The sequence below is a fragment of the Pecten maximus genome, chromosome 14, assembly GCF_902652985.1.
Source record: "Pecten maximus chromosome 14, xPecMax1.1, whole genome shotgun sequence".
Classification (NCBI taxonomy): Eukaryota; Metazoa; Mollusca; class Bivalvia; order Pectinida; family Pectinidae; genus Pecten; species Pecten maximus.
In genome coordinates this window covers 33,283,660-33,306,866 of record NC_047028.1, presented here as the reverse complement: position 1 = coordinate 33,306,866, position 23,207 = coordinate 33,283,660, and the positions used below count along the sequence as shown (strand labels likewise).

Sequence of the window (23,207 nt, the reverse complement as noted above, 5' to 3'; positions counted from 1 at the left end):
CTATTAACAGCCAGGGTCATTTAAGGACGTGCCAGGTCTAGAGGTGGAGGAAAGCCGGAGTACCCGGAGAAAAACCACCGGCCTACAGTCAGTATCTGGCAACTGCCCCACGTAGGTTTCGAACTCGCAACCCAGAGGTGGAGGGCTAGTGATAAAGTGTCGAGACACCTTAACCACTCGGCCACCGCGGCCCCTTGGGATGAAGTGCATCAAGAAACATGATATAAAGACTCCTAGTGGTACACATTTTATTTTACAAGGGGAGACAACCAAACCTTACAATGAAACAGAGGTATCTTCACCATTACTCCCGGAAACACCACCAGTGGCATGCTCTTGTCTGTAGAATATTTCAGCCAGTTGATAAATGCTTTTACAATCATATATCCTGACATCTGACTCGGCTACCAATAGAAACACAGATAACAAATTGAGTAAAGTTTTAGAACCAATAGAAACACAGATAACATATTGAGTAAAACTTGAGAACCAATAGAAACTCAGATAACATATTGAAACTGGTCCTAACAGTTCATACAATTTGTACTCTGTAAAATGTAGCATATATATATATATATAGTAATAATAATAAAAAACACAAACCAGAAATTCACACTAGCGCTTTCAACATGCTTTGAGAGCAAGCTCTTCAGGTGTTATTTGCTTTGAGTCAAGCTCTTCAGGTGTAATAACACCTGAAGAGCTTGCTCTCAAAGCATGTTGAAAGCGCTAGTGTGAATTTCTGGTTTGTGTTTTTTATTATTATTACTATGTATACCCATCACAAGGACATTATATATTTTTAATTATATATATATATATATTCTTGGAAGGGTTAGCACCAGTTTTATATTTGTCTTCAGATTGATGAGATATCTTGACAAATTTAAAAAAAAACATTTTTCAAATCTGTTATATATCATGATCGCCAAGTAAAATCAAAACTTAATAAACTTAACAAAACGAATAAAAAATGGCCAAATCTTAATAAACTTAACAAAACAAATAAAAAAATGGCCAAAACTTAATAAACTTAACAAAACAAATAAAAAAATGGCCAAAGTGTAAAAAAACAGAAACATTCAGTTTTAATGGAAATGAATTGTCTCCCTTACAACTAAACTAAATACACCATGCGGAGGTTGAACAATCTTACCACAGATCCCACGGGATATAGTTGGTAGGGGGCGTTACTAGACTGGGGTGGAGCTACAGTCTGTAACCACACCTTCCTCGTCACATCGAGCTCCAACAGTCGCCGTAACAAGCTATTTATGATCACATGACCCGGTATACACTGCTGTTCTTGTAACAGTGTTAAAATCATATGTTCGTAATTTTTATCGCAGCTCATCTTCTTATTATCAATGACGACAACTCTGACATAGCAACTCACAATCTTACTTTCTTTATCCGATCGACCACTTGATGACATCGAGTTTGTTGAGCCACTTAATTTTTTCTGAGGATTTTTACTGTCTGAGGGTTCTTCATCTTTGCTTTTCTTCGCGGTGTTAACTTGCTTATCAAATTCCTCTTTTGGCGTGGTGAGTTTTGACAATCGTGCGTAGAAAAACGTTGGAATTTCTTTAAGTTCTCGGTTAATTTGTTCTTGAATGTCTTGATGATCTACAAATACTGTTGCAGGCTGCTGAAGAAACAGAGATTTCTCATTTGAGTCAGACAATTCATCTTTGAAACTGTCCTTCAAACTTTTCGCCAGTATATTATAGGTTACTTTCAGTGACTGGACACGCAGTACAAAGTTTATGCCCGCTGGAAACTTGTCAGGTTTTTGAACCAAATCATTACGTTCTAAATTAGCAGACAGGCTTTGTAACTTTTGATTAATTTTTTGTACCCCTAATATCCATGGTACAAGTTCTTTCCAGCCCCATCGTGATGGTGATCCATTTTCTGATGATGACGAAGGCCCTCCACCGTCTGAGGAATCTCGGCGACTCCCTGCCTTTGAGCTGTGTTTACTGTCATCACTTTGACCGCTGTTGCTTGATAACCTTTTGAAATGACCTTTGAAGGACTCCCGTGATTGGCTGGACTTGGTAGATGTTCCACTGTTTGTCATGTTTGTGTTTCCAGTATTTCTGACCTTTGGCGACACAATCACTTCTGTTTCATTTTTCAGAATCACACAGTTTTTATCCGGGTCAACAGTACCTGTTAATAAACAGAAAATAATTATGACAAGACACAAGGCTCTCCCTCTCTCCCTTACAACACTAGGCTCTCCCTCACAACACAAGGCTCTCCCTCTCTCCCTAACAACACAAAGCTCTCCCTCACAACACTAGGCTCTCCCTAACAACACAAGGCTCTCCCTCACAACACTAGGCTCTCCCTCACAACACCAGATTCTCCCTCACAACACCAGACTCTCCCTAACAACACTAGGCTCTCCCTAATAACACTAGGCTCTCCCTCACAACACTGGGCTCTCCCTAACAACACTAGGCTCTCCCTAACAACACTAGGCTCTCCCTAATAACACTAGGCTCTCCCTAATAACACTAGGCTCTCCCTCACAACACTGGGCTCTCCCTCAAAACACTAGGCTCTCCCTAACAACACTAGACTCTCCCTAACAACACTAGACTCTCCCTAATAACACTAGGCTCTCCCTCACAACACTGGGCTCTCCCTCAAAACACTAGGCTCTCCCTAACAACACTAGGCTCTCCCTAACAACACTAGACTCTCCCTAACAACACCAGACTCTCCCTAACAACACTAGGCTCTCCCTAACAACACTAGGATCTCCCTAATAACACTAGGCTCTCCCTAACAACACTAGGCTCTCCCTCACAACACTAGGCTCTCCCTCACAACACCAGACTCTCCCTCACAACACCAGACTCTCCCTCACAACTCCCTTACAACACTAGGCTCTCCCTCACAACACTAGGCTTTCCCTCACAACACTAGGCTCTCCCTAACAACACTAGGCTCTCCCTCACAACACTAGGCTCTCCCTAACAACACTAGGCTCTCCCTCACAACACCAGACTCTCCCTCACAACACCAGACTCTCCCTAACAACACTAGGCTCTCCCTAACAACATTAGGCTCTCCCTAACAACATTAGGCTCTCCCTAACAACACTAGGCTCTCCCTCATGACACTAGGCTCTCCCTCACAACACTAGGCTCTCCCTAACAACACTAGGCTCTCCCTAACAACACTAGGCTCTACCTAACAACACTTGGCTCTCCCTAACAACGATAGGCTCTCCCTAACAACACTGGGCTCTCCCTCACAACACTAGGCTCTCCATTACAACACTAGGCTCTCCCTAACAACACTAGGCTCTCCCTAACAACATCAGACTCTCCCTCACAACACTAGGCTTTACCTAACAACACTAGGCTCTCCCTAGCAACACTAGGCTCTCCCTAACAACATCAGACTCTCCCTCACAACATTAGGCTCTAGGCTCTACCTAACAACACTTTGCTCTCCCTAACAACACTAGGCTCTCCCTCACAACACTAGGCTCTCCCTCATGACACTAGGCTCTCCCTAACAACACTAGGCTCTCCCTCACAACACTAGGCTCTCCCTCACAAAAATAGGCTCTCCCTCATGACACTAGGCTCTCCCTAACAACATCAGACTCTCCTTAACAACACCAGACTCTCCCTAACAACACTGGGCTCTCCCTAACAACACTAGGCTCTCCCTTACAACACTAGGCTCTCCATCAAAACACCAGACTCTCCTTCACAACATCAGACTCTCCCTAACAACATTATGTATTTTCTGTGGCGCAATGTTTTCATATCAGTAGTTTTGATTTCTGAATACTGAACACTATGCGTTTTTCCTGTTTTGAGGCCATGGCTGGTTCTTTCCTTCAAATTCCAGTCAATATATTTTACTTTTGAGAGGATTCTGAATTGTTTAGGTTAATGTTCAAAGCACTGCAGTTTACATATTATAGATTTATATGCTTTCAACTTAATAGTAAATTCATCTTTGTATGTATTCTAGTTTGTTTTTATTTTATTTTATTTTTCGTAACAATTAACAACTTCTTAATACTGCTTCCTCTATATTCAATATATTATTACTTTCCTTCAACCTTAGTATTGTGCTTGAAATATATGCAAGTACCAGTTACATGTATATTTCTAGTAACACAAGCTGTATACACTACTTACCTATTTTAAGGAAAACACAGGTAGATTTCTCCACCCACACAGGTAAGATCTGACTTTTCCACACGACTCTCACTTGGTCCAACAGATGACTTTCTATGTAGCCTGCATGTCTCTCCTATAAAAGATAAATCAATTTAATTAATTTCCCCGTTATAGTAATGACACATTTATTTTACAACAATTATAAAAATGTAATAGTGATTCAAATCTATCACTCTTGTTGGCCCGGATGGAAGCGCATGAGGGGTCTCACTGCTGGGAGGAAACCAATGTACTGTAAACGTGAAAATTTACGCGAGGGGGGAATTTACGCTGATTACACACGCGAGGGGGAAATTTACACTAATTACAGTCCTTAGTTAAAAGTAATTAAAAGTCCTTTTGATCGTGAAAATTTCCCCCTCGCGTATTATTTTGATATTAATTTTCATAATCTCGAACTACAAACGAAGGTGGATCGATCGCGAAAATTACCCCAACACGTATAGTTTACATATCGAAATCGTGAAATTAACCCCCCTGCCTAAATAACCACATTTACAGCACCCAGAGAAAATCTATGAGGTCAGCCAGGTGAGTCCGTGACCCTTTAGTTATTTCCACTGGATTGAGGTATCAACCCCCAGTCACCTAGGTGAAAGCCAAGTGTGTTACCATGGTGACAAACAACCATAAATTTTCCTCAGTAATAACACATATATGACATCAAATAAGTCCCATTTTATCAAAGGGAGTTACAGTACATCCAGGTTAAAAAAGATTTTACAAATGATATGTTGGTTTTTCTGAAGTCTGGTAATTATTGATTTACGGTCCCGTGTGACTGTTTGTACTTACAAGTATCTCCCAATCATCAGTGGTGAGCGGCTCCACGGACACTTGTGTGGCTCCATGGACACCTGGGGTGTGTCGTACAATCACCTGTGGAAAATTGATCAGTTTCAATAAAGCTACAAAATACAGAGATAATAACTGCAGAGCAGCGAGAGTAATAAGTTGACAGCGAGAGTAATAAGTTGACAGCGAGAGTAATAAGTTGACAGTGAGAGTAATAAGTTGACAGCGAGAGTAATAAGTTGACAGCGAGAGTAATAAGTTGACAGCGAGAGTAATAAGTTGACAGCCAGAGTAATAAGTTGACAGCGAGAGTAATAAGTTGACAGCCAGAGTAATAAGTTGACAGCGAGAGTAATAAGTTGACAGCCAGAGTAATAAGTTGACAGCCAGAACAATAAGTTGACAGCCAGATAATAAGTTGACAGCGAGAGCAATAAGTTGACAGCCAGAGTAATAAGTTGACAGCCAGAGTAATAAGTTGACAGCCAGAGTAATAAGTTGACAGCCAGAGTAATAAGTTGACAGAGAGAATAATAAGTTGACAGCCAGAGTAATAAGTTGACAGCCAGAGTAATAAGTTGACAGCCAGAGTAATAAGTTGACAGCCAGAGTAATAAGTTGACAGTCAGAGTAATAAGTTGACAGTCAGAGTAATAAGTTGACAGCAAAAGTAATAAGTTGACAGCCATGGTAATAAGTTGACAGCCAGAGTAATAAGTTGACAGCGAGAGTAATAAGTTGGCAGCCAGAGTAATAAGTTGACAGCCAGAGTAATAAGTTGACGGCCAGAGTAATAAGTTGACGGCCAGAGTAATAAGTTGACGGCCAGAGTAATAAGTTGACAGCCAGAGTAATAAGTTGACGGCCAGTGTAATAAGTTGACGGCCAGAGTAATAAGTTGACAGCCAGAGTAATAAGTTGACAGCCAGAGTAATAAGTTGACAGCCAGAGTAATAAGTTGACAGCCAGAGTAATAAGTTGACAGCGAGAGTAATAAGTTGACAGCCAGAGTAATAAGTTGACAGCCAGAATAATAAGTTGACAGCCAGAGTAATAAGTTGACAGCCAGAGTAATAAGTTGACAGCCAGAGTAATAAGTTGACAGCCAGAGTAATAAGTTGACAGTGAGAGTAATAAGTTGACAGTGAGAGTAATAAGTTGACAGCCAGAGTAATAAGTTGACAGCCAGAACAATAAGTTGACAGCCAGAGTAATAAGTTGACAGAGAGAATAATAAGTTGACAGCCAGAGTAATAAGTTGACAGCCAGAGTAATAAGTTGACAGCCAGAGTAATAAGTTGACAGCCAGAGTAATAAGTTGACAGCCAGAGTAATAAGTTGACAGCCAGAGTAATAAGTTGACAGCCAGAGTAATAAGTTGACAGCCAGAGTAATAAGTTGACAGCCAGAGTAATAAGTTGACAGTGAGAGTAATAAGTTGACAGCCAGAGTAATAAGTTGACAGCCAGAGTAATAAGATGACAGCCAGAGTAATAAGTTCAGAGTAATAAGTTGACAGCCAGAGTAATAAGTTGACAGCCAGAGTAATAAGTTGACAGCAGAGTAATAAGTTGACAGCCAGAGTAATAAGTTGACAGCCAGAGTAATAAGTTGACAGCCAGAGTAATAAGTTGACAGCCAGAGTAATAAGTTGACAGCCAGAGTAATAAGTTGACAGCCAGAGTAATAAGTTGACAGCCAGAGTAATAAGTTGACAGCCAGAGTAATAAGTTGACAGCCAGAGTAATAAGTTGACAGCCAGAGTAATAAGTTGACAGCGAGAGTAATAAGTTGACAGCCAGAGTAATAAGTTGACAGCCAGAGTAATAAGTTGACAGCCAGAGTAATAAGTTGACAGCCAGAGTAATAAGTTGACAGCCGAGAGTAATAAGTTGACAGCAGAGTAATAAGTTGACAGCCGAGAGTAATAAGTTGACAGCCAGAGTAATAAGTTGACAGCCAGAGTAATAAGTTGACAGCCAGAGTAATAAGTTGACAGCGAGAGTAATAAGTTGACAGCCAGAGTAATAAGTTGACAGCCAGAGTAATAAGTTGACAGCCAGAGTAATAAGTTGACAGCCAGAGTAATAAGTTGACAGCCAGAGTAATAAGTTGACAGCGAGAGTAATAAGTTGACAGCCAGAGTAATAAGTTGACAGCCAGAGTAATAAGTTGACAGCCAGAGTAATAAGTTGACAGCCAGAGTAATAAGTTGACAGCGAGAGTAATAAGTTGACAGCCAGAGTAATAAGTTGACAGCCAGAGTAATAAGTTGACAGCCAGAGTAATAAGTTGACAGCCAGAGTAATAAGTTGACAGCCAGAGTAATAAGTTGACAGCGAGAGTAATAAGTTGACAGCCAGAGTAATAAGTTGACAGCCAGAGTAATAAGTTGACAGCCAGAGCAATAAGTTGACAGCCAGAGTAATAAGTTGACAGTGAGAGTAATAAGTTGACAGCTACAGTAATAAGTTGACAGCCAGAGTGATAAGTTGACAGCCAGAGTAATAAGTTGACAGCCATGGTAATAAGTTGACAGCCAGAGTAATAAGTTGACAGCCAGAGTAATAAGTTGACAGCGAGAGTAATAAGTTGACAGCGAGAGTAATAAGTTGACAGCCAGAGTAATAAGTTGACAGCCAGAGTAATAAGTTGACAGCCAGAGTAATAAGTTGACAGTGAGAGTAATAAGTTGACAGTCAGAGTAATAAGTTGACAGCCAGAGTAATAAGTTGACAGCGAGAGCAATAAGTTGACAGTAATAAGTTGACAGCAAGAGTAATAAGTTGACAGCCAGAGTAATAAGTTGACAGCGAGAGTCATAAGTTGACAGTCAGAGTAATAAGTTGACAGCCAGAGTAATAAGTTGACAGCGAGAGCAATAAGTTGACAGCGAGAGTAATAAGTTGACAGCGAGAGTAATAAGTTGACAGCGAGAGTAATAAGTTGACAGCCAGAGTAATAAGTTGACAGCGAGAGTAATAAGTTGACAGTCAGAGTAATAAGTTGACAGCCAGAGTAATAAGTTGACAGCGAGAGCAATAAGTTGACAGCGAGAGTAATAAGTTGACAATGAGAGCAATGAGTTGACAGCCAGAGTAATAAGTTGACAGCGAGAGCAATAAGTTGACAGCGAGAGTAATAAGTTGACAGTGAGAGTAATAAGTTGACAGCGAGAGTAATAAGTTGACAGCGAGAGCAATAAGTTGACAGCGAGAGTAATAAGTTGACAGTGAGAGTAATAAGTTGACAGCGAGAGTAATAAGTTGACAGCCAGAGTAATAAGTTGACAGCGAGAGTAATAAGTTGACAGCGAGAGCAATAAGTTGACAGCGAGAGTAATAAGTTGACAGCCAGAGTAATAAGTTGACAGTGAGAGCAATAAGTTGACAGCGAGAGCAATAAGTTGACAGCGAGAGTAATAAGTTGACAGCCAGAGTAATAAGTTGACAGCGAGAGCAATAAGTTGACAGCCAGAGTAATAAGTTGCTCTTTATTGTTATCTATTTATTGTATAGATCTATCATGATATAGATATGATTAATTTTCCATTGTTTGTACGCAGAATGCAGCTTTCTGATTGGTTGAGATTTTTTTTCATACCACTATGAAAAAAATTCTGAGAAAGGCGCGAAAAATGTGACATCACAATACGACAATTGACGTTGTGTATTGATTTGAGAAAAAGAATCCCATATAAAACCAGTAAAATTGTACATGTTTTTAATTAGAAAATTATTTTCAAAAATTAATTATAAGCGTTAATTTCAATTATTTTCTTAGTTTCATAGGGGGTATGAAAAAAAATTTGTTTGCAAACTTCTGTAAGAATCTGCTATGGAATTCATAGAGTTTGAAAAGAAATTTTTTTTTAATACCCTGATGAAACTAAGAAAAATTGACATCAATGCTTAAATGTATTTCAGGACAGATGTAATCATCAGGTAGAAATTGAGATAAGATGCCTGTTCTATTACACTGTTATTTTTTTTTTATTATAAAGGTGACCACTACGTCATATGTAATTTACAGCAACATTTCATCATATTATGCTTCAAAATATTAATTCACTAATAATTTTCTATCCTGACTGATCACGACTAATAATGTAAAATAAAAGGAAATTTATATTTGTGCTAATTTGTGTATCATTGAAGGAAATCCCTCTCAAGAAAATCAAGCAAAAAGTTATCCATAGCCAAGACAATAAATGTCCTCCTCGATTTCAAACTCTCAAAGAAGTGTATACATATACTTTCAACTAAACAGTTGGGAGAGATAAGCTTTCCTCACCAGTTGATTATTATTTTGACCATGGCAATTGGAATTAAGGTTTATCTATCAAAATTAAGATTTAAAGAGGAATTTGGTTTTTTTTCACTGTAGTGGCAGATACACACAAAGGTATTTTAGCATTTTTTTTCATTCAAAATATCTAAATAATGTTATTTATATCAAGACAAATTATTTTTAATTTATGAGTCACTTTCACTGGTAGATTTATGTTTTACTAACTGTACGTGGGTATTCGTAAAAAATCTTATTAAAATTGAACTTGTACATCTGCTTCTCCACATTTTACCCGGATGTAAGTGTATCAGAGGAGCAGAATCTAAACATCTATTTTTTACTGGATTGATATTAAATATCATTAATGATAATCTTATATACCTGATCTCCATCCTTCAGTCCTAGCTTGCTGCCGTACAGACCATTCACTTGTAATACGCCATCTGTTCCAGTGTTTGTTCTGATTACCTCCCCTGACCAGCTCACGAACACTTTCGAATCGTCTCCAAATGTCAATTCAAATATACTAACCTATAACAGTATAAAGTTAAATACATCTATTATTTATTTGACTAATTGTACTCTGCATAATTCTTGCTAAGCATGAATTTTTCACTATGCAAGTGAACCTGTCTAATCTGATCTCCAAGTATTATCATAATCAAGCCTGTAGCCCAATTTTAAACCTTACAAAAAAGTATCCTAACAGTGTGTCTAATCCACACAATTAAGTGAAGTACTCACGTTATAAGATTTGAAATGTTTCAGTTTTACTTATTACTTTTAGTGAGACCAAAGTATCCTCTGGTCACCAGACTTCAGACATTTTTACAGAAATTGAAAGATATGTTTTTTATTTGCAGGACCTGCATACACACTACTGTACCCATAGGCACCTAGATCTGATTGTAGGACTAGGAATAGACGATATTTCAACATCTATGTCGAGGAAGGTTTCAGGCTAGCCCATCACTACCTGGGTTATCAAAGTTTTATTCGTGGTGATTGATATGGTTCTTCCAAATGGTGATCAGATGGTAATTAACGTAAATTGGTAGGCCCTAATTAAGTTTAACAGAATTATTAGAGACCAAATGATAATCGGGATAGTTTATTGATAAGTTCAGAAGATACATGGGCTACAAGCAAAATCTAAATTTTATTTCGGAGATAAAATGCGACATGACCTGAATAATCTAAAAGAAATTGGATGCAGACTGTTTTCTCGATGGAGATCACTTTCCACGATGTTGATTTACCTCTCCATCTTTTGATGCAGACTTGCTAACATCTGGCGGAAGGGCGACGAAACAGTTCTTCTCGGCGACAAATCTGACAGTCACCACATGGAAGCTCATCCTGGTGCCTACACAGATTACTGTAAAAATACTTATCTCATGTGGGTGTTAATGTCTCTTTGGTCGGCCATCTTTAAATCACGGCTTCCGGTTTTGAAATAAAGCAAGGGTCATAACTCGTGTGGTCTTATCCACGGTTTAGACTCTCGGAGCATCCGATGATAATCTAAAGAAAAGAAAATATTTTTCTGCAAATATTTATTTGTGTTTGTATGAATTCCGAAAATATATAAGCTTTTCATATAAATCTTTACGTCACGAGGGATTCTTTTTTTTTTTTATAAATTTCATTCATTATTTAATTAGAAACATTTTACTTCTGTTTTCAATGTAGGCAGTGACATGATTGTTTGGTTGCACCTTGGTAACACATTCCAAATTTACATAGGTGACCGGGACTTCGATTCCCCGGATCAGACGTGGTAAAGGTATATTTTTTCTATGGGATCACCTGCCCGATCACGTGGTGTTTCTCTGCTTGGTACTCCCGTTTGCTCCCCCACTAAGACCACTCGCGCGCTTCCTATAATCAGCTGATAATGGCCAAGAAGAGCGGTTACTGTTTCGCAATCGCTATCAATACACAAAGTTAATGAAGAGACCAGATTGAGATGATGTCCCTATTGCAATAATTTGGTTCTTATTTTTTTTCTTTCTTCTCCACTCTTCCTTTCCAACATTCTTTTTCTACTGAGAAGTTGTCTTCTTGACACCCGTCCTCATAATATCCAGAGCGAGGAATTTCAAAGTGAGGAATTCCTCATCTGTGTGTGTCCGGATATTTTTAAACCGTTATCATTTTAATTAGTTGTATTTAAGAAGAAATCATGCGGAAACTTGTATTAAGATATCACGAAAGCAATCAGCAACATACTAAATGAACGCGTTTAAAAATCTCAGATTAACAAAAAAATCTTTTCAAAACGTGGGAACGGGGAATTAAAAACAAATTTGAAAACACATATTACGTGAATTTCCCATATATCTATGTATTCGATTTTGTCATTTTTTCAAAATGTTTGTTATGTCAGGTATGTTTTCTTACTCAAAATACAAATTGACAGACAGAAAAACTAAAACGGTAAATTTAATAATTATTTTCTGGACATAAACAATGTCCTTAGCATGAAACTCAAACATTTCGACTTAACGTGTCATCGATATGGTGTCGAAAGAAAGAATTGGAACAAATGGGGAAAACCAAAAAAAACAAAACCGGCCAGTATAGGTAAAAACTCGTGGACGTACGTAGGACGCGGTTACCTTGTGATCCGGTAGTAGGGACTGATTGCACGTGTTGTGCTAGCTTGATAGCCGTTACCTGATAAACATTATCTATAACAGATTTTATTGTAGGTTTTTAACATACACAACATAATTTACAGCTACTCGTCATGGTATTATTACACAAACCTTGCAGGTGCATATTATTGACGTCACAGGTAACACGTGATATTATCTTGTAATATACCTGGTTGCTAGTATTACGTAAAGTGACGTCGATTGACGTCACAAAACTTAATATCGTATTGTTGTTTTTGTAAACATAGTATTGTCTTTTTCTCGTGTAAACAAGCGGACTTTGAGCACACCTAATCGGCAAGTATAGCCTCACTCCGGATATGGTTCAAGAGGAATACTTATCTCAAGTGGTTGTACTTGACGAATGTAATTTTCAATTGTCAGTGTGTTTCTGCAGTGATACGTCGAACGTATAGTCGTTTTTGGTTTCCCATGGTAACGGTATAAAGTTTTGATGAGAAAAAATAACTTGTGCCAGCAAATTCGGGTCGCACCCCAGAAAAGAAGTCGGACGTTTGTTTTTGCCGTGGATGATACCTGAACATTGTCCATGTGGTTCAAATTATGACGTATTTGTGATGTCAACGTAATCACAGGGAACTGGCACAAATCCCAACCCAGGGTCTATTATGTATTATTTCTGTATGTACCTTAGGTTGAGAAACTGTGTCAAGTCCCTGTACACATGATTTATCAAAATATATCCCAATCGATTGAGAGGTTGTACTTGTAGAGGAAATCTCACAGGGATTCCCAGTACGTTGTCACGGTGATGTATAGTAGAACTCCGTTATACTATAACTTGTACAGTAGAACTCCGTTAAACTATAACTTGTACAGTAGAACTCCGTTAAACTATAACTTGTACAATAAAACTTCATTATACTTGGACCTTGTACTGTAAAAATTCGTTATACTTGGACCTTGTACTGTAAAAGTTCTTGGACCTTGTACTGTAAAAGTTCGTTATACTTAGACCTTGTACTGTAAAAGTTCGTTATACTTGGACCTTTAATTGTAAAAGTTCGTTATACTTAGACCTTGTACTGCAAGAGTTCGTTATACTTAGACCTTGTACTGCAAGAGTTCGTTATACTTAGACCTTGTACTGCAAGAGTTCGTTATACTTAGACCTTGTACTGCAAGAGTTCGTTATACTTGGACCTTGTAATGTAAAAGTTCGTTATACTTAGACTCTGTACAGTAAAACATTGTTATACTATAACTTTTTGTACAGTAAAACTTTGTTACACTTAGACTTTGTACAGTAAAAATTAATTATACTTAGACCTTGTACAGTAAAACTTGTTTATACTATAACGTTGTACTGTAAAACTTTGTTATACTTTAACGTTGTACAGTTATACGTTGGTATCCTGGGACTATGTACAATAATACTTCGTTATACAGGGACCAACACGTTGTCTTGGTGATGTGTGGTAGGTCGTGGGTTAGATTCACATCACGTTTACTTGGTGATGTGTGGTAGGTCGTGGGTTAGATTCCCAACACGTTTACTTGGTGATGTGTGGTAGGTCGTGGGTTAGATTCCCAACACGTTTACTTGGTGATGTGTGGTAGGTCGTGGGTTAGATTCCCAACACGTTGTCTTGGTGATGTGTGGTAGGTCGTGGGGTAGATTCCCAACACGTTTACTTGGTGATGTGTGGTAGGTCGTGGGTTAGATTCCCAACACGTTGTCTTGGTGATGTGTGGTAGGTCGTGGGGTAGATTCCCAACACGTTGTCTTGGTGATGTGTGGTAGGTCGTGGGTTAGATTCACATCACGTTTTCTTGGTGATGTGTGGTAGGTCGTGGGGTAGATTCCCAACACGTTGTCTTGGTGATGTGTGGTAGGTCGTGGGTTAGATTTCTAGTACGTTGTCATTCCCCACAGGGAGGGAAGGACAGAATGGAGAGGACTAGTTCATGGCCCCATTCTCCACAGGGAGGGAAGGACAGAATGGAGAGGACTAGTTCATTGCCTCATTCTCCACAGGGAGGGAAGGACAGAATGGAGAGGACTAGTTCATGCCCTCATTCTCAACAGAGAAGGATGGACAGAATGGAGAGGACTAGTTCATGGCTTCATTCTCCTCAGGGAGGGAAGGACAGAATGAAGAGAACTAGTTCATTGCCTCATTCTCCACAGGGAGGGAAGGACAGAATGGAGAGGATTAGTTCATGGTCCCACTCTCCACAGGGAGGGAAGGACAGAATGGAGAGGACTAGTACATGGCCCCACTCTTCACAGGGAGGGAAGGACAGATTGGAGCGAACTAGTTCATGGCCTCATTCTCCACAGAGAAGGAAGGACAGAAAGGAGAGGACTAGTTCATGGCCGCATTCTCCACAGGGAGGGAAGGACAGAATGGAGAGGACTAGTTCATGACCCCATTCTCCGCAGGGAGGGAAGGACAGAATGGAGGACTAGTTCATGGACACATTCTCCACAGAGAAGGAAGGACAGAATGGAGAGGACTAGTTCATGGCGTCATTCTCCACAGGGAGGGAAGGACAGAATGGAGAGGACTAGTTCATGGCCTCATTATCCACAGGGAGGGAAGGACAGAATGGAGAGGACTAGTTCATGGCCCCATTCTCCACAGGGAGGGAAGGACAGAATGGAGAGGACTAGTTCATGGCCTCATTCTCCACAGGGAGGGAAGGACAGAATGGAGAGGACTAGTTCATGGCCTCATTCTCCACAGGGAGGGAAGTACGTCATATGAGCCACATATTAGATGGAAATGTTTTAGGAGGGTGGATCAGCAATATCCAAGTTTTCGCTATTGGGTGTTTTTTTGATGTAGTACTTAGAGAACATTTTGACTTTAGGGCACAGATTTGATCGAAGTTTTGACAGAAAGAAAATTGCAACTTTGTTTACTTGATTCCATGATTCTGGATGGTTATTCTGTGTCTATCGCGATTATGTCGGCTATATCTGACCAGTTTTTAACATCGATAAAAATATTTGTGTAACATCACGATCTCATTTAGAAACAGATATTTTCTTGTACGATACGAATTCAGACGAGTTCGATGAAGGTATGTTAGACTTTCCCCTAAAACTGTGTTGTCCCAAACTGTTTCGGCTCGAGTTTGTTTTCATACGCCCCAACCGTTTCGCCCCAAAAATGTATCATATTACGCCCTAGCCATATGGCCCCAAAATTCATAATGACCAAAAGTTTATTTGATAAGTCTGTTTTATTTCTCGAGTTATTCAACGCGGGAAAAGCTAAGCAACTGCAGTTTTGTTTTGCATTAAAACTGAAACATGAAAACTGCCATGTTGTTGTTTCTATAATGGTGATGCAGGAATGTTTTATAAAACATGGAACGGAATCTACAAGAAAGGACTTATAAAGCCAGTTGTCTAATACATTTTTAATACACTAATTGTTATATTTTCTGTGTCGTTCAATGTTTGTTGGCGTGTATGGTATAGTTGTCATTGTCCCAATTCTCATTATGAGATCTGGATTAGTATGACCTGCGTCGTCGGTGAGGCAGAAGACGCTAATCATTCCTGAACAGCTGGTCCTAATCTCCTTATACTTATTCAGGTGTTTCCATTATAGATATATTTCCATGTTGAGTTTGAATGAGTTTCATTTGAATACTGAATATTGACATTCCCTCATATATGTGTGTGTGTGTGTGTGTGTGTATGGTTGTGGCGCAGTGGTATAAGCTGCGGGTGTCTCTAGTTAGGCGATTAGGTGCCGTAGATCATGAGTTCGATGCCTGGTCAAGACGCGAGTCATACCCCTCCCCCATCGTGATGTATTACTATGTTATATTTATATTCTGTGTTACTTCTTAGAAATAGACAAAGGAATGATTATTATGAATTTAACTCTACCGTCATCCTACAGTTCTGTTGTGGAAAGATATAAGTACATTACTGTATAAATTAGTATTATAGTATTTATCAACTCAAGGCCAACAGTACTAGTTACATCGCCTACTTGAAGTCATTGTAATATCACCTATGTTCAGCTCGTCGGTGTAGTAGCGATCTGGACAGAATTTAAGTAGCATCCGTAAGTGCCTCGGCAAGCTCTCCCTACTATGTGGCTTCAGAGGCTGGGAAAACTTTATCAGTTAGTGCAGTCCACCCGGTCACGTGTCTTTGAGGTCCTGGTCCGGCCCTGAATCTCGGAGCGTGTGCGGAAATATCCCATTGTAATTCAGTTTGCCGTTGGCACTTAACACTTTAAAGTGTAAAATATGTATAATTTAGTTGTGTCACTCACTATAAGTGTTGTGACATTGAAATAATTTTCGTAAAAAAAAAAAAAAAAATCATATAAGTTTCAGTAACGCAACGTCACGAAAACGTTTAATTGCTATAGTAACTACAAGTCATAAATATTAATTGGCTTTATTTATTGATTAATTAATTCATCTAATATATTACATCAAAATGTTAAAATTCAGTGTTCGGTAAACCTATAGAAAAAATAATAAAACATGAAACAATTCAACTTGTAAAACGTAAGTGCTTTCAATATACATGTATATATCATGCATGTTTATTTACAGGTGTCCGTCGCAGATCTTGTTAATTTAAACATTTTACTTCAAGAAGGAGATGGTGTTTACTGAGAAATGATATTTATTTTAATTTTTTGAATGAAAATAAGTACACTTATTATAAATTAACTTGATTGAATTGTTATATATTTGAACCATGGACATCAACACACCTTATTTTTGTACATGTATTAAGTCCCTGAACATAAGAGTTAGAGAAATTGTATTTTCCGCAAGTATCGCGGTAAACTCGATACGTGCACGTTGGGGAAAAATCAAAGGATGATTAACAAGTAAAGTGACAACGCCCAGCCGTTGTAAACATCATCAATTGTAGATCCCAGTGCCTGGTAGACGGGTACAGTCATCCATTACAACCGTAACTTATGAATATTAAAAGAGTACATTCTTTCTCTTAATGAACATCGATCCTCACTCACTTTGTGACTCACCTGTATACGATGCAGCTCGTGTACATGTATAATTAGGTTTTAAGATTTTGTCACCAGATGGAAAATATACGCATACAAAATTGCAGGTTGTTATGTAGCAGAGAAGTGCGTCATGTTTTGAGTACATATCTTTCTTTTATATGTCTTCATGTTATAAGGCTAGTTTCTTGATATTTTAGTGAAATCTAAAATCAAATACAAAGTCGATTTCATTTTATGAAATATTGATTAACGTGCACTTGTCGCTAGGCATACATGATTTTACAATATATCTTAACAAATTTTGGCAAGAAAAGATCTATGTAACTAGTATCGACGTCCATCTGTTTAACCTCGTAAAAAGTACCATTTGTACTTTATATCAAAGATCAAATATTCTTATTTCGGAAGTTCGACTTCCAAGAATAATTAATTCAGGTACGTTTCTACACCTCGCGGGGATTCCCCGTTTAGTCTCTTTTTGCCTTATCTGTCGGAACATCTTAATTTGTGAATGAATAAACTACATGATTGGGAAATATTAGCTTACTACAATGTAAAGATAGTAATGATTCACTGGGAAAGACCACACCGGACTTTGCCGAAGGCCCACCTACGCAGGTAAACAGAGGTGCAATGTCATTGATTGGCAGGTCGGCGGATACGGAAATTTCCTAATATGGCAAGGGGCTTAATAGGCGTGTTTGTATACCTCTAGGTGAAACTTCTTCATCAAGTTATTTCGCCTCTATCTTTACATGTAATGTGACACGGACAATATCAAACCATATTTTGAGAAAAATAATCACTTCTATGTATACCCAGAAAAGTTTTCAGACCTGTACTATACACACGAGAGTAGCAAATTAACAAGGTTGAGTAGACGTTTCCGAGTGACGTCAAAACATGGATCTCTACGCCGGCCTGATCACATTGAAGCAAAATAAGCCCCAGTCCGGACTAACAACATAAACATATTTCAATTAGTCACAATATGTATTTATTTTATATTCTATTGGTGCAAAATATATGATTTATAATCAATATATGGTTATGATAACAGATCAAGGTCCAATTGTAGTGTGAACATATATTTTTTGGAGAACTACTTTGTCCCGCGCAATAAGGGAACCTGTCAAAATTAGGTGTTGTACGGTCATCAAGGCAAAATTTTCGACTAGGAGTAAATGGTGTCCTCCATTACCAAGAAGTTCCCCAGGAAAACTTCAGGATTTACGTAGTGTTTTCGCTTATGGTGGGATTATACTGCTGCAGTAGGTCATATTGACATTTCCTTTCCTTGTTGTGTTGTGCTTGCCCGTCGACAAAATGTCGCAGGACCAGGCGGAGCGGAAAGGAACCCAGGTTGTTCATGTCCGTGAGGATAGTGGGAGCGAACTTGACGCACTATTCAATGCCGTCATGAACCCCAAATCTGGACAAAGTGCGCAGATTCCTCTCCGTATGAGAAACCTGCCAGCTTCTTTTTGGAAACCCCCGGACCAGCCCCAGAGGCCGGTTCAGCATATGAAGCAGGGCAGTAATGACTCTACAGGGGGTTACCCCGGTCACCCGTCGGTCGGGCAGTCTCAGGGCAATCTTCAAATAGCTCACATGAGGGCTCACTCGTCCCCGGCCAGTTTACAACAGACACTTTCAACAGTCCCCCAGGGCCCTCCCCAACCCCCGCCACACCACGCCCGACAGCATTCGTGTGACGCCCTCCTTGACAACGAGCCCCTCCCCCCGGGATGGGAAATGGCGAAGATGCCCGACGGTCAACGATATTATCTAAAGTAAGTCTGCACGTGTGTGTGTATTGGAATGTGTAATGTACACATGTGATATATGATGTTATTGTACGAGAATTTTTTTTCAATGGGCGTGTTATGCTCGATCAATGACCAAATATAACTGTAAATGTTTTAATTAACGTGTGTGTATTGAACTGTGTATTAAAACCTATTAATACACTGGTAATATAAGAACTCGTGTGTAAGCAAATGATAATTTATCTGTTATTTACACTGATTCTAACTATGTGAAGCAGACAGTAAGTATTATTTTATAAACAAAATCAAAATAGTTTTATTTATGTATTTTACTTCCACTTGATGGCTAAATTCATTTGAAGATCGATGTGTATTGGAGGTGTGTTGATTTTGTGGAGCTGGTTGTTAACATCTGTTATTTGAGGTTTAGAGATAATTCAAAGCTGTTTTGATTTATGTCTAAATTTAAACAGTCAAAATAATTCACAATATTGATCACTAAAAAGCACATGCACACATCAGGTATAGATTTTGGCAGATTTATATCGGTATATTGTAACAGAAATTGTAACTGGTTTAATATATATATATATAACGTTAATGAAGCTTTCAATATCAGCACCAAAATGTGCAACCTATATTTGTCAAAATCATTCTTGTTACATAAATTATTAAAAATGAGTTAATGATATGCACGTGTATCATTAAAAAATAAAAGAGGTAAGCTTGTTAGATTTGTAAAAGAAATAAAAGTTGTTTTTGTTATCAAATGTATGTATACCATTAAAATGTTTTATTAGAAAGAGCTTAAAGAGTTTTGGCATGTGTACATAGAATAAATTGTAGTATCGTCTAGTCTACAGCATAATAATTGACTATTATATTTATATAACATGTGTATGAGTATTATCGAGAAATTGAACAAACATATGGATTATGTTGGCAAAACATTCCAGATGTAATGCAAATGATCAAGGTGTGCTGTTCTTTGGAATGTGTCACATTTTAGGAGACAATAGAAAAAATGTCTCTTAGCTGTTAAGCCTACATTTGTTGGAAGTCTTGTATAATTAACCTAAGCTTCTGAATGGACCCTTTGACAAGAAGTAAAAAGAGGGACTAGCTGGTTTTTCTTACAAAAAGTTAGAAAATAATGTTGGGAGAAAAACTGCTATATCATAAATAAGATTGATTTGATAGCTGTCTTGTTATTTTAGGATTTGAAATTATCATTTTCCAATCATTTAAGTTAACTTTGCAGAAAAAAACTGTAGAATATTAAGCATAATTCATGCAGGTACATTCTTTGTAATGTATATTTTACTGAACAAAACAGTAATGTCACTCAAAACTCCTGATCAGGACCCATGCTGAAAGAGCGAGTAATTGGTTCACAAATATATGTCAAATGCACTCTCATTTTTCTCTTAAAAATTCTACAATTGAGACCTTGTTGTGCATTGTGTTTTTCTTTCCTACAATCGGTGCATTGTTGCACTTTCATTATTTATTGGAATTCATTCTTCACCCTGACTGGCTCAATTTGTCATCATAAACCACACCCATTTTTAAACGCATTCCTGTATCAGAAAGTTTTTTGATGTATTTTTAGCCAGTTGTTATCACAGTGCAGTGGTATTCACAATCTCATATTGTCTTATGTATGAATCAGGTAAATGTTTATGTTGTTACTATGACCACATATCAAAATGAAACAAACATTGGGAATTTCGGCATCATGAACTTAATGTAAAACATTGTTACAAAGATTTTTTCTAGCTTAGATATCTGAGTCAGTGGACATTTCTTTTTCTGTGCATGTGGAACTCTTTCGGGTACGGTACCCACTAGTACTGTATCTCATGAAATTAGGACTCATTAATTAAAGTTGTGCAAATGTTCTTTATTCACCTGAAAAAAAACCTTTAAAAATTATTCATGTTCTAAGTAATAATGAATATATCTTACATGGTGAAATAAATCTCTTAGTATCAAATCAGTCTTAACAAGTCTTAAAGTTGCTTGCATTTAGGTAATTGATTTGTCGATTGATAGGTTTTTCAAAAAATCCTTTGAAGTTGACCGTAGTGACCCCATGAAGTTAGGCGGGCAAGGTCAGACAAGTAGGACAATGCCCTTGTTTTGGTGCCCATATCAGATGACGTAGTGGTCTGTCATTTTAAGGCCTTGTCAACCATGTTGAATTAGTAGTTACTTGACATGGACTGAATGGGGTTTGTCCCTCAGATGGTATAGTGTTCCCTGTGTGGGGTATATATTCTAAAACTGATGTATTAAACTATAGAATTTCTTAATATTGGACTGTAATTAGTGCATATCAGCACTTTTAGTTATTGTTTTAAAGGTTTTATAAGTGTTTGTGTTTCAGTTATTTATATTTAGTTTCAATTTCAACTAAAGCATTTGGGTCCTAAAGTTCCTGTGGAAATTTATTTTGAAGGAAAAAGTTTTTTTTTTTTTTAGAATTTTATTTTGTAGTACAGTGCATTCCACTTAATCGGGTAACGCTTAATCGGGTATTTCGTTTAATTGGGTAAAATTTCAAAAACCAAAACCATTTTCTCTTAAATCATGTTAAAAAAATTCGTTTAATTGGGTTGGAAAAGTCGTATTTTTCGGTTATTCGAATAAACAATCGGGTAAAAAAAAAATAGAAATGCTCCGATTTTCATGAAAGTCATCGCGTATTTCTTTAAGTTTTAGACATTCATCAACAAAAAAGGTTCCTTTGATAGTTATGATGTCAAAAACCGGTATAATATTACCTTAATCGTTAATGTTGTGTCGTTTTTATTTACTGTTACGTTCGTTGTTCTTCGTGGTTTTTTTCCCATAACAGGAAATTGGCTAAGCATTATGGGTAAAATCTAATGTTATTTTTAGAGCCAGCATTAGGCCAACGAAATGGAGGTTTTAACAGCGATATTAATCTACTATGCAATTAAACTTTTTACCGCTGGGATAAAAAGAAAACTTGAAAGCGGAGACAAAAACAATAGGGTTTCAACTGGGTCTGACATTGCTATACAGATCGATTGATATCACCGCCAACTGTTGACTGTTAAATTGCGGTGGATTAAAAGTGAGGGGTTCGCCACGGGGGAAATGTGACGACACCGGTACACAGGTATATTATTATGACAACGATATCGAGAAGATAAAAGGACAGACGCCCGATGTTAGCTTACACGTTATGCTCAGGTAAGGATTAGAACTGATTAATAAAACATCAAATTGGATTTTGTGTTGTTTTATGAGGCCATCTCGCATACATTTGTATGGCGACACTGGTACACAGGTAAATTATTATGACAACAATATCGAGACGATAAAAGGACAGTACCCGGTGGTAGCTTACACGTTATGCTCAGGTAAGGATTAGAACTGATTAATAAAACATCAGATTGGATTTTGTTTTGTTTTATGAGGCCACCTCACATTTTTTTTTTTTTTTTTTTTTTTTACTTACTAATATCAAAGATGCCGCTATATATCCTTACTTATTAATAAACTATAAAACGGGGCCCAATTCTATCTTGCAATCATATCAACATTACGACTACAATCGATAACATGGCCACCTCCGGAAAACGCAAACGCAACGACCTGACCCTTGCTGACAAGTATGAAGTTGTTAAACTTCTTGACCAGAAGCTCTCCCAGGCTGCCATCGCTAAGAAGTTAGACTGCTCGCAGTCCCAAGTATCCCGCATATCCCTGAAGAGAGAAGACATTAGGACACAGTTTGAAGCCAACTCCAACCCACACCGCAAACGACAGAGAACTGGCAAAGATTCTGATGTTGAGACGGCCCTATCGACTTGGTTCACCGATGCCAGGGCAAGAGACATTCCCATCACCGGACCCATACTGGAGGGGAAAGCGAAAGATCTCGCATCCCATATGAAGAAAGAAGATTTCACGCCAACTTCTGGATGGCTGAGCCGCTGGAAGCAGAGAAACGGCATCACCTACAAAAGAATCTGTGGAGAGAAGAGAGACGCCGACATTACAGCAGCTGATAACTGGATGGCGACCGTATTACCCGAGCTACTCTCTAAGTACGAGCCGAGAGATATCTACAACGCCGACGAGACGGGGATTTACTACCGGGCATTACCAGACGGGACACTGGCTTCAAAAGCGGAGACTGTGAGCGGCAGCAAGAAGGCTAAAGATAGGATTACTGCGATGATATGCTGCAATATGGACGGCACCGACAAACGGCCACTACTAGTACTGGGTAAAAGCAAAAATCCAAGATGTTTCCGTGGCCAGTCCAGCCTACCAGTTATCTACGACGCCAACCAAAATGCCTGGATGACAGCAGTCATATTCACTGACTGGCTGAAAAAGTTCGACAGAGAGATGAGACTAAAGAAAAGAAATATTCTTTTACTAGTCGACAACTGCGCCGCCCACCCACAGACCGCCACCACTGCCGTAAAGAATATCAGTCTAGTTTTCCTCCCA

At 38.5% G+C, this 23,207-nt stretch overlaps 2 protein-coding genes across 8 annotated transcripts in view; one reads left to right on the top strand and one right to left on the bottom strand.

The window, feature by feature from the left end:
- LOC117342491 (peroxisome biogenesis factor 1-like) overlaps nt 1–10,719 on the bottom strand; it is a 61,568-nt gene extending 50,849 nt beyond the window's left edge. For both annotated transcript variants that reach the window (XR_004535868.1, XM_033904666.1), the window contains exons 1-6: nt 10,565–10,719; nt 9,687–9,836; nt 5,016–5,099; nt 4,179–4,293; nt 1,157–2,178; nt 281–404 (exon numbers count right to left, since the gene is read on the bottom strand). Coding sequence is in view for 1 of the 2 variants with exons in the window: in XM_033904666.1 (XP_033760557.1) it covers nt 281–404; nt 1,157–2,178; nt 4,179–4,293; nt 5,016–5,099; nt 9,687–9,836; nt 10,565–10,663 (1,594 nt within the window). In the remaining variant the exon portion in view is untranslated. The remainder of the gene's footprint in view (nt 1–280; nt 405–1,156; nt 2,179–4,178; nt 4,294–5,015; nt 5,100–9,686; nt 9,837–10,564) is intronic.
- Nucleotides 10,720–18,080: 7,361 nt separating this feature from the next.
- Nucleotides 18,081–23,207, top strand: part of LOC117341646 (transcriptional coactivator YAP1-like) — a 48,408-nt gene continuing 43,281 nt past the window's right edge. For 3 of the 6 annotated variants that reach the window (XM_033903508.1, XM_033903507.1, XM_033903504.1), the window contains exon 1: nt 18,082–18,737. In XM_033903508.1, the coding sequence (XP_033759399.1) occupies nt 18,271–18,737 (467 nt within the window). In that variant the 5' untranslated portion in view covers nt 18,082–18,270. Of the gene's footprint in view, nt 18,738–23,207 lie in introns of all 6 variants that reach the window. The other 3 variants (XM_033903509.1, XM_033903505.1, XM_033903506.1) reach the window with 2 other exon arrangements.